The 12,238-nt window shown below is 45.2% G+C and overlaps 1 protein-coding gene across 1 annotated transcript in view; it reads right to left on the bottom strand.

Annotated features, from left to right (window-relative positions):
* The window catches only part of LOC137370623 (protein unc-13 homolog B-like), a 783,931-nt gene that overhangs the window by 25,795 nt on the left and 745,898 nt on the right, over positions 1-12,238 (bottom strand). Inside the window, exon 35 of the mRNA XM_068032730.1 lies at positions 9,020-9,167. Coding sequence (XP_067888831.1) covers positions 9,020-9,167 — 148 coding nt within the window. The remainder of the gene's footprint in view (positions 1-9,019; positions 9,168-12,238) is intronic.

Genomic DNA, 12,238 nt, shown 5'->3' with positions numbered 1-12,238 from the left:
TGTCCAATATTGAACCAAGGCTGTAATGAGGTCAGGAGCTGCGTGGCCCTGGCGGAACCCAAACTGAGCGTCACTGAGCAGGTTATTGCTAAGCAAGTGCTGCTTGATGGCACTGTTGATGACACCTTCCATCACTTTACTGATGATTGAGAGTAGGCTGATGGGGTGGTAATTGGCCTGGTTGGACTTGTCCTGCTTTTTGTGTACAGGACATACCTGGGCAATTTTCCATATTGCAGGGTAGATGCCAGTGTTGTAGCTGTACTGGAACAGCTTGGCCAGGGGCGCAGCAAATTCTGCAGCATAGGACTTCAGTTCTATTGCCTGAATATTGTCAGGGCCCATAGCCTTTGCAGTATCCAGTGCCTTCAGTCGTTTCTTGATATCACGTGGAGTGAATCGAATTGGCTGAAGTCTGGCATCTGTGATGCTGGGAACTTCAGGAGGAGGCCGAGAAGGATCATCAACTCGGCACTTCTGGCTGAAGATTGTTGCAAATGCTTCAGCCTTGTCTTTCGCACTGATGTGCTGGGCTCCCCCATCATTGAGGATGGGGATATTTGTGGAGCCACCTCCTCCAGTTAGTTGTTTAATTGTCCACCACCATTCACGGCTGGATGTGGCAGGACTGCAGAGCGTAGATCTGATCCGTTGGTTATGGGATCGCTTAGCTCTGTCTAACGCATGCTGCTTACGCAGTTTGGCATGCAAGTAGTCCTGGGTTGTAGCTTCACCAGGTTGACACCTCATTTTGAGGTATGCCTGGTGCTGCTCCTGGCATGCCACCCTGCACTCTTCATTGAACCAGGGTTGGTCTCCTGGCTTGATGGTAATGGTAGAGTGGGGGATATGCTGGGCCATGAGGTTACAGATTGTGGTTGAATACAATTCTGCTGCTGCTGATGGCCCACAGCGCCTCATGGATGCCCAGTTTTGCATTGCTAGATCTGTTCGAAATCTATCCCATTTAGCACGGTGATCGTGCCACACAACACGATGGACGGTATCCTCAATGTGAAGTTGGGACTTCGTCTCCACAGAGCTAAGCGATCCCATAACCAACGGATCAGATCTACGCTCTGCAGTCCTGCCACATCCAGCCATGAATGGCGGTGGTCACTCCTACCAATACAGTCATGGACACAGAAGCATCTGCGGCAGGCAGATTGGTGAGGATGAGGTCAAGTATGTTTTTCCCTCGTGTTGGTTCCCCCATCACCTGCCGCAGACCCAGTCTAGCAGCTATGTCCTTTAGGACTCGGCCAGCTCGGTCAGTAGTGGTGCTACCGAGCCACTCTTGGTGATGGACATTGAAGTCCCCCACCCAGAGTACATTTTGTGCCCTTGCCACCCTCAGTGCTTCCTCCAAGTGGTGTTCAACATGGAGTACTGAGTCATCAGCTGAGGGAGGGCGGTAGGTGATAATCAGTAGGAAGTTACCTTGCCCATGTTTGACCTGATGACATGAGAATTCATGGGGTCCAGAGTCGATGTTAAGGACTCCCAGGGCAACTCCCTCCCTACTGAAGACCACTGTGCCACCACCTCTGGTGGGTCTGTCCTGCCAGTGGGACAGGACATACCCGGGGATGGTGATGGCAGTGTCTGGGACATTGTCTGTAAGGTACGATTCCGTGAGTATGACTATGTCAGGCTGTTGCTTGACTAGTCTGTGGGACAGCTCTCCCAACTTTGGCACAAGCCCCCAGATGTTTGTAAGGAGGACTTTGCAGGGTCGACAGGGCTGGGTTTGCCGTTGTAGTTTCCGGTGCCTAGGTCGATGCCGGGTGGTCCGTCCGGTTTCCTTCCTTTTTATTGACTTTGTAGCGGTTAGGTACAACTGAGTGGCTTGCTAGGCCATTTCAGAGGGCCTGTAAGAGTTAACCACATTGCTGTGGGTCTGGAGTCACATGTAGGCCAGACCAGGTAAGGACAGCAGATTTCCTTCCCTAAAGGACATCAGTGAACCAGATGGGTTTTTGCAACAATCGACAATGGTTTCATGGCCATCATTAGACTAGCTTTTAATTCCGGATTTATTAATTAAATTCAAATTCCACCTTCTGCTGTGGTGGGATTCGAACCCATGTCCCCAGAGAAATAAAAGCAAAATACTGCAGATGCTGGAAATCTGAAATAAAAACAAGAAATGCTGGAACCACTCAGCAGGTCTGGCAGCATCTGTGGAAAGAGAAGCAGAGTTAACGTTTCGGGTCAGTGACCCTTCTTCGGAAGGGAAGAAGGGTCACTGACCCGAAACGTTAACTCTGTTTCTCTTTCCACAGATGCTGCCAGACCAGCTGAGTGGTTCCAGCATTTTTTGTTTTTATCCCCAGAGAAATACCATGGTCTCTGGGTTACTAGTCCAGTGATAATACCACTACGCCACCGCCTACCCCAATTTGAACTGTTTTGTAATGTATTGTTGCAAATCTTTATGAATAAAGTATATTTTGGGGAAAAAAAGTTAAAGTTCAGGCACTCCATCAGGGGCAGAACTTAGATTGGAGCTGCAATGCATTGAAACTTTGGTGAGGAACAGTCTTGTCCTCCAAAAAATAATCTCTCAATTTATGTTATAGTACTGAACCAGGCAAGGTGCAAATCTAGTGCTAAGCAGTAAAAGTCAGGTCAACAAGACTTCCCTATGTAAAGTCAGATTAGTTCATAATAAAGGCTTCAGAAGCTGTTGGCAAGGCTCAAGTGAAAGTTCATGAATGTAATAATATCTGAAAAACATTCCAATGGGGAGTTCAAATTAGATTGTCTTTTCTTGTCTTTCACGGCAGAGGCCTGTGCTAGCAATTGTTACGTAATGACTTTGCTCACATCGCCATTTTTCATGTTAGTCTGCTGTTTGATGAAGAGAACATCACATTCCTGTCCTTCCCTCGAAACCACACATTATTTTCCTCCGAGGATGCTGAAACCTGTCTGATTTTTCCCTTCCCAGCCCAGAGATACTGAGACCAACTGTACATCCCTGACTCCCACCTTGCAGATCCACCCATCTTGGATTGGCTAGTTTAGCAGACAAGGGATTGAACCTTCCTGGATTATATAACTCAATATTATTCTTTGAGGTGCATTTAAAAATAGCCCTTCATAGGTTTACAGTTTAATTCAGGAATTTGAAACACAATAGGATAAATATGTAGGTTGTCAATGATCTCACAGCATATCAAGAAATAGAAATGATCATCACACAATAAGTGTGCGTGAGTTTCAAATCTCAATGCTCAGTGGCATGTTTGCTGACAATGTTGAGTGCTGAGAAATAACAAATGAGGTGGTTAGATCATTTGTTTAATAAAGACTTTTGTATAAAGCCCCTTCTCAGAACAGCATAAACCAGTCAGTTCTTTGTTGCTAGTGCTTTCCAATTTTGTATAGTTTGATATAGCCTGTAAACCTAGGTTTTAAGTTGCAGTGATCTTAACAAGCTGACGGGCTACATGCATTAACTCATAAAAGCCATGCAAGCAGCATATCAAATGAGAATTGTATTTATGGTATTACAGAGAGTGTAGAAATAGGCAATCTTCAATCAAAAATGCAGGCATTTAAATCCAGGACATTATCTGATACTCAATAAGGCTCAGTTGGTCAGGAGTCAAGAGGCTTTGAGGTTTACCTTGAGCAGTTATTGTTTTAATAGGTTTTCACATTTCCCCTCAAATCCCTCCCTACACCCACCTGCCTCTCTACCTCACTTTCTCCTTTTTAAGACACCTCTTTGACCAAACTTTTGGTCATCTGACTGAATATCCCCTTAAGTGGCTCGGTGTCATATTTTGTTTCATAATGCTCCTGTGAGGCGCCTTGGGTCATTTTATTACATTAAAAGGCACTACTTCAATATAAGCTGTTAAGATGCCTTACTTAAAAAAAAAGTTAATATGAAACTATTAACAGCACAAAAGCAAAACTACAGATCTGAGGTTTGCCTAATATAATGAACAAATGGCCAAATTCAAATTACTTTCTGGTAATTTGTTATATAGAGTTACAATAATTACACTGAGTTGTAGAAAAATTAAGCGGATAATCAATTCAAATTGAAAGAACCTGTCCAGTTATCTTTTACTGAATGGAGTTCCAGTTCACTTAGCACAGTAAGCACTGGAAGTGGAATACTCTTTAATGTGTTATGAAACCTTTAATATCCACCTGAACCACAAAAACATGCAGCTTGGCTTCATGCCTTAACTGAAGGAGGCATGACACGATAACTTGATATCAATATTACTGAGGCTCATGGCCAATCGAACCAATGAAAACAGACAAAGTATCTTTAGGGAAAACACAAAATGGGTACAACACAAGTACAGCTGTGCTACCACATCACCAGTTGTTTGTTTTTACAGAGACTCGGCCTTTGGAACAATAAATCATGTGACTTGTACGTCAACATATCATAAACCTGCTGGGTATGCTATAACTGAAAAATATTATACCCAACTGGACTCAGTAGGGTTTTTTTATAGCACGCAGTATGAACAAATAAAGTTATACTGGGAAGAAAAGATTACAGATATTAAATAAAAGTGAACAGAATAACTCTGAAAGTGATGTGAAATATATCTCAAGGTATCATAAAAGACATTAATACAAAAGCAAAATACTGCGGATGCTGGAACTCTGAAACAAAAACAGAAAATACTGGTAATACTCAGCAGGTCAAACATCATCTGTGGAGAGATAAACAGGGCTGGATTTTGTTTCCAGCCCAACGTTCGGTGCTGTGGCATGCAGAGCTGGAGAATCAGAGCAGCAGCGACCGCCACAGAAAGCAATGGGATTGCTGGGCCCGATTTCCTGGCGACGGGGAGGCTCCGTGGTGGACCCTCTGCCACTTGACGACGGGACCAGAGTTAGCATATTTAAATTACATATGTGCATGAATCAAAGTGCAAACCACAGCGATTTTACCTTCAGTTCCCAATCCAAGGCGTGATGAGCAGCACCCACGCCTTCACTTTCCTGTGCAGAGAAAGCTGGTGCCACCGAGGTGGGGAAGGGATGAGCTCTGCATTTGGATGGGTGGGGGGAGGGAAAGGAGTGAAGTCTGCACTCTGATGAGTATGGGGTAAAGCTTGGCTACCCAACCCGAACCCGACTACATGTGTGGGGTTTGGGTCGGATCGGTTCGAAATTCCGACTCCAGCATTCGGGCTCGGATCGGTTTGGGCTGGACAGTACTGCTTCCGGGAACTCATGGGATCAAGCTTACCCATGCAGGAATAGCCTGCCGCCGGAACAGATGAAGGAGATTCATGTTGGGTCGAGCGCGAAAAAAATTAAAGGGCTCTGGCTCAGGTCGGGTTCAGGTTGTGCTTTAATTTTATACCTGAGCTAGGCTTTAGTTTTGGGGGGGGGGGGCGGTGCAGGGATGAACTCTGCACTCTGGTGGTTGGGTGGGGTGAACTCTGCACTCTGATGGGTACGGGAGGGGGGAAGGGGTGAACTCTGCACTCTGATGGGTGGAGGGGGGGGGAAGGGGTGAACTCCGCACTCTGATGGGTGGAGGGGGGGGGGAAGGGGTGAACTCCGCACTCTGATGGGTTGGGGGGGGGGGAGTGGCAAGGGGTGAACTCTGCACTCTGATGGGTGCGGGGGTGGGAAGGGGTGAACTCTGCACTCTGATGGGTGGGGGTGGGGGTGGAAGGGGTGAACTCTGCACTCTGATGGGTGGGGGGGAGGAAGGGGTGAACTCTGCACTCTGATGGGTGGGGGGGAGGAAGGGGTAAACTCTGCACTCTGATGGGTGGGGGGTTGGCAAGGGGTGAACTCTGCACTCTGATGGGTCGGGTGGGGGGGAAGGGGTGAACTCCGCACTCTGATGGGTGGGGGGGGTAAGGGGTGAACTCCGCACTCTGATGGGTGAGGGGGGGAGGGGGAAGGTGTGAACTCCGCACTCTGATGGGTGGGGGGGGGGGAGGGGGAAGGTGTGAACTCCGCACTCTGATGGGTGGGGGGGGGGTGGTGAATGGGTGAACTCCCCACTGATGGGTTGGGGGGGTGGGGGAAGGTGTGAACTCCGCACTCTGATGGGTGGGGGGGGGTGGGGTGGTGAAAGGGTGAACTCCCCACTGATGGGTTGGGGGGGTGGGGGAAGGTGTGAACTCCCCACTCTGATGGGTGGGGGGAGGGAAGGTGTGAGCTCCGCACTCTGATGGGTGGGGGGGGGGTGAATGGGTGAACTCTGCACACTGATGGGTGGGGGGGGGGGGTGAATGGGTGAACTCCCCACTCTGATGGGTTTGGGGGGGGGTGGAAAGGCGTGAACTCTGCACTATGATGGGTGTGGGGGGGGGAGGGGTGAACTCTGCACTCTGATGGGTGGGGGATGGAAGGGGTGAACTCTGCACTCTGATGGGTGGGAGAAGGGGTGAACTCCGTACTCTGATGGGTGGGGGGGGGCGTGGGGGAAGGGGTGAACTCCGCACTCTGATGGATGGGGGGAAGGGGAGATCTCTGCGTTATGGTGTGTTGTTTGCAGGGCTGGCGGCCTTTTAAAAATGGTGGCAGCACCTGCTCCTTCAACAGGTGACGTTGTGAATGGCGTTGTGAGGCCGCCTCCGCCACGTGATCAGTGGGGGTTGGGGGTGTGGGTGCTGGCTGTCATTAATATGCAATGTGGCCGCCCGCCGCATAATCATGGCACGCGGGTCCCACGGGGGACGTCCGCCAATATCCGGGCCCCTGGAGCGGCAAGACTACAAGCCCACAGAGCCGACAAATCCTGATGAAAGGTCACAGACCTGAAACGTTAACTCTGTCTCTCTCTCCACAGATGCTGCCTGACCTGCTGAGTATTTCCAGCACTTTGTTTTTATTTTATCTTATTACTATTGTTCTTCTCCTATAGCACTGCCTGTTACAGCTCCAGATGTTTGAAATGTATTGTTAACATTTAAATAGTTCTGTGAAAAATGTACCTTGTGGACTTAGGGCAATGGTATAAAATGTATATTGAGTACTGAGCTGTATATCAGCTCGGCATCATTCTGGTTACATGGACAGATAATCTGGAGCTAGAAGTTGTTTTTGAATACAAAGTCCAATTAATTTTGCCGAAGTATACTTTCTCCTGATAAACTGAACCTCATGCATCCAGTGCCCTTTGTACATAAGCACAATTAATTGGTTTATGACATTGCAATTTTAGTTTAACAAAAGAACACATGTATTAATGCAAAATGTCCCAACTATTTTTAAAAACAGTAAAGCAAAGGCAAATCAAATTTGCACTTTTTAACCTTTACTTTCTACATCGCACCCATTTCTTTAACTACTTCAACCTACTCAATATCTAAAGTAAACATACTTTGTGTCATTGTGCATATCAGTACAAGTAATTGCTTTAGATTTACTTTCTGAATCTATAAAACTTTTGCAAGCTATAAAAAAAATGTTACTCTATTATGAGGCTAGTTTTCTATGTTACAATCGTCAGCAGCATTAACAAGGACTGATATTACAACAAGGAACCACAGCTCTCTGAAGCATTCCAGTGATAATGGGAATATGTTTTGTTTTATCAAGCCTCTATTTGGCTAATGTTGTCACAGTTGGGCAACATTAGGTTCAGACATACCCTTGTCAGGAAGAGTGTCTTCATTAGCGGTAACCCTAATACCCTTTCCACCATGCACTGATTCATGTTATCAAAGCCAGCAAGCAGGACAAAAAGGAGAAAAAAAATGGAGTGAGATTATAGTTACACCATCAAATTCTGTAGCAGTGGAAGATGAGAAAACCATAAATCAATTGTCAGGGCAACATGCCTCTTTGGCTGAATGTTTCTGAACAAGTACATATTTTTAAATGTATATTGTGGAAGCTATCCATATCTGGCTGTTTTTGGGCAATTAAATCTTCATTAATTGTCCATGCATGAAGCAATAAACAACACCAGCTCTTCTGGACACACCAGATCTCGGCCTTCCTCAGGAGCTGATATCTGATTTTTACGGAGCAGAGTATCTGTTCACTCCAAAGGGGATGTGGCTGAGGGCAGTTTGTGACTATGGAAAAGTATTGGGCCGGGGCACTAGATTGGGCCAGGGCACTAGATGGGACCTGGTTCACCAGCCCGTCCAATAGCAGAAGTGGGGAACAGGCCCGGATCCTTGAAGTTCTCTACAACTTGTCTTTTTAGGCCCCCCTTAGAAAGTGGGCCAAGGGGAACCTTCTGTTTTCTTCTTGGGAAGATGGGACTAGTGTCTCAGCCGTTCCCCCCCGCCCCCGCCGCCACCTTCTGTAGGACTACAATCAGGAATTATTACCTGTCCAAATAAAACAGCTAAATACACAAAATAAAAATTAATTTTTCAATTCTTTTGTTACTTAAATGCTGTTTTCAATTGTTTATACTTTGCATATTCAAGCTACCCACCTCCACATCCTTTCTTCTGGAAAAGCAGGCACACAGGCTGCTAATTTCTCTTTCATTTCACGATCCAGTTCAATCCCATAGCTTAGTTGACAGAAATCCTACTGCAGCTGGGTCGTAATCATCATCTTCCTCTTAGTGTGGTACTCCTCCTACTGGCCTGGCTGATAACTAACAAATTCCCTCCCAACAGATTGAGATCATGGTGCAACTTATTTGGTCACAAACTATTTTTCAAAATCACCTTTGAGAATTGATTCAATTATGACAAAACTGAACCCTCAAAGCTGCTGATCATAATCCTTTGAATGGACCAGTACAATTTTCTTCTTGGAGTCCACAGTTGACAGAAAAATAAAACAAAAATAAAATTTAAGTCCTGTTCTCATTTTTCAGTAGTTCCATAGCATGATCATGGAGCTTTCCAGAAAGCCTCAATCATTTAGAGTTGAAGATGACTAACTGTTATGCAAACAAAAACATCTGCATCTGACAGCCATTTAACAGATGGGGAACCTTGAATAAGATACAGTGTCTTTTTTCGCTACTCTAAATAGGAGTGCATAGATTGCAGTAACTACGATAGCTAGGTGCTGAAGAAGTGTCCTTTGAAAAACTTACCCTGAGTGGTTTGAGATTGGACAAATGTTTTGATGAGGGTATCTGTGGTCTGAGTGTAGAGCGAGAGTGCATAACGCAAGGACTGAAGGTCTGGACTCTTCTCCAGGAAAGTTTTTTTCAGACCATTTCCACCAGCATGGAAGTATTGCTGTAATGTCAAAGTTTGAACATAAACGCTCAGCTCATGAATCACAAACACATATGTACCTATGGTTCGGTTTTCAGTTATTATTTCAGATATCTTTCTATCAATGCTATCGAAGAAATTATCACTGAAGTTTAGTTTGTAAAAATATCTCTTATGGTAAACACAAAATCTAATGATGCAAAAGATATCTAAAAACATTGTTCAGTTGGGAAATCATGCATTTACATTGTTTGCTATTTGTCAATGTGGGGGGGAGGTGGGGTCCCTTTTAACAGTACTTACTTGTAGATATAACTTTTCCTTTAACAATTACCCTTCAAAAATGCAATCAAATCACTAAGTTTAAAAACTATTTTCTGAATTTTGATCCAGAAGGAAACGTCATTGATTTTTTTATATGCTGAGTTACACATCATTGTTTGCCAGCACAGGAAATGACATTTTAAAGGATGTAAATGAGAAACTAAATAACAGCAGCACATGTGCTTGTTTGATTCTAGTGAGTAGACGGAAAATGTGCAACTATATTTTAACCCATTTAAAATGTCCACTGATTAAAACATTCTCCATTCAAGTAATTGCCCTATAATGGTTATTGCAGCTATGGTGTAATTCAATTGTATTACATGCAAAAAACAAGCTAGAAGAGCAACTGATCTGCACTAACCAGGTTGGAACCCTCATCCTAGCATTAATGGCTGGATAGGCTCACAGTTTCTTGACTGGATTATCACAACTACAGTGATGACAGTTTTTGCTTTAAGTTTGAAACAAACTGCTGAACTTTCCAAATTGTTAAAGAACATGACTCGAGTTTATTTAGTGGCATTTTCAGCCCAATGCTGTTCTGCCTAGCAAGCTAAAAATAAATTATCCATTAAGGATTACAGATATTTTAAATATGAATAAATGTAGCCACAGAGAGTTCAATACATGTTTATAGCACTCAGTTACTTATAACTGAAATTTTCTCAGATACCATTCTGTTTCTTACTGAATTGAAACTGGTTACAACATGCACCTTCAATAATCCGAAATGGTATAGCATTTTACATTTGTAAGACAAAATTTATTCACAACCTAGCACATCAGTACCTGATTCAAATGCCATGGTAGCAAAAGGCAAATTATGCAAATTTTTATTTTAGGTAACTTCAATAAAGATAGGAACAGGTCTATAACATTAAAACAAAACCTTAGTTCTGATGAGGGTCACACCCAAACATTAGTCAATCTTTCTTTTAGATTGAATTGATGTGCATTTCAAACAATTTTTGTATTTTGCGATTGGAAGCCTGTGACCCGTGGTATACCGCAGGGATCGGTGCTGGGACCCTTGCTGTTTGTAGTGTACATTAATGATTTAGATGTGCATATAGAAGGTATGATCAGTAAGTTCACAGATGACACGAAAATTGATGGTGTCGTAAATAGCGAGGAGGAAAGCCTTAGATTACAGGACGATATAGATGGGCTGGTAAGATGGGCGGAGCTGTGGCAAATAGAATTTAATCCTGAGAAGTGTGAGGTGATGTATTTTGGGAGGACTAACAAGGCAAAGGAATATACAATGGATGGTAGGACCCTAGAAGTACAGAGGGTCAGAGGGACCTTGGTGTACTTGTCCATAGATCACTGAAGGCAGCAGCACAGGTAGAGAAGGTGGTTAGGAAGGCATATGGGATGTTTGCCTTTATTAGCCGAGGCACAGAATATAAGAGCAGAGAGGTTATGATGGAGCTGTATAAAACGCTAGTTAGGCCACAGCTGGAGTACTGTGTCCAGTTCTGGGCACCACATTATAGAAAGGATGTGATTGCACTGGAGAGGGTGCAGAGGAGATTCACCAGGATGTTGCCTGGGCTGGAGCATTTCAGCTATGAAGAGAGACTGGATAGGCTAGGGTTGTTTTCCTTCAAGCAGAGAAGGCTGAGGGCGGACCTGATTGAGGTGTACAAGATTATGAGGGGCATAGATAGGGTAGATAGGAAGAAACTTTTTCCCTTAGTGGAGGTGTCAATAACCATAGATTTAAGGTAAAGGGCAGGAGATTTCGAGGGGATTTGAGGAAAAACCTTTTCACCCAGAGGGTGGTTGGAATCTGGAACACACTGCTTGGGGCGGAGGGGGTGGGGGGTGGGTGGTGTTGTTAGAGGCAGCAACCCTCACAACATTTCAGAAGTATTTAGATGAGCCCTTGAAACACCAAAGCATCCCAGGCTGTGGGCCAAGGCCTGGAAAATAGGATTAGAATAGATAGGTGCTTGATGGCTGGCACGGACACAATGGGCCCGAAGGGTCCTGTTTCTGTGCTGTATAACTTTCTGACTCTATCACTCTAAAACCTCAAAATACATGAGGCTAGAAATTACAGTGGCAATAATAGCAGACAAATGCTTTCATATGACAACTCCTTATTTTCCAGAACTGTTAATGGATGTAAAAGAGAAGAAACACTTCTACTAAAACAGAGGATTGTCATACAATGTACTAAATAGCCATTTACTATTGCACTGTGATTCCTGACAATGCAGAGCACACACAGAGCGATCGCGGACGTCATCAGTGCATGTGAACATTTGCCAGCTTGCCAGTAAGAATGCACACATGCGTGTGCTGACGTCACCACTCAATGACCCTTCAATAGCTGTGATCGCTACCTCCATCCGGTACACCGCTCCCTCCCACCATATCTGCTTCAATCGCTGCTGCACCACCCAGCTGCTAGCTCCACCTCACCGCTTCCCCCCCTCAGTCACTCGCTTCCCCCAGTCAGTCATTCGCTTCTGCCCTCGCCGCTTCCCCCCTTGGCCGCTTGCTCCAGGCCTCACCGCTTCCCTCCTTCGGCGGGGAGCGAGTGGCTGAGGGAAGGCAGCGGCAAGGCGGGGAGCAAACAGGCATGGGAGGGAGTGGCAAAGAAAAGCGCGATGGCAGGGGGAAGCGGGGTTCTGTTGGGGGTGGGATGGAGGTGGCTATCACGGCCATTGAGGGGATTTGGGTTTAATTTGTTTTTTGTGATAAATTGAGCAGCACCATATTTATTACTGGCAGCTGCCTTGACGTCGCAGACA

Source organism: Heterodontus francisci, chromosome 1 (genome assembly GCF_036365525.1).
Source record: "Heterodontus francisci isolate sHetFra1 chromosome 1, sHetFra1.hap1, whole genome shotgun sequence".
NCBI lineage: Eukaryota > Metazoa > Chordata > Chondrichthyes > Heterodontiformes > Heterodontidae > Heterodontus > Heterodontus francisci.
This window is presented reverse-complemented; position numbering and strand designations above follow the sequence as displayed.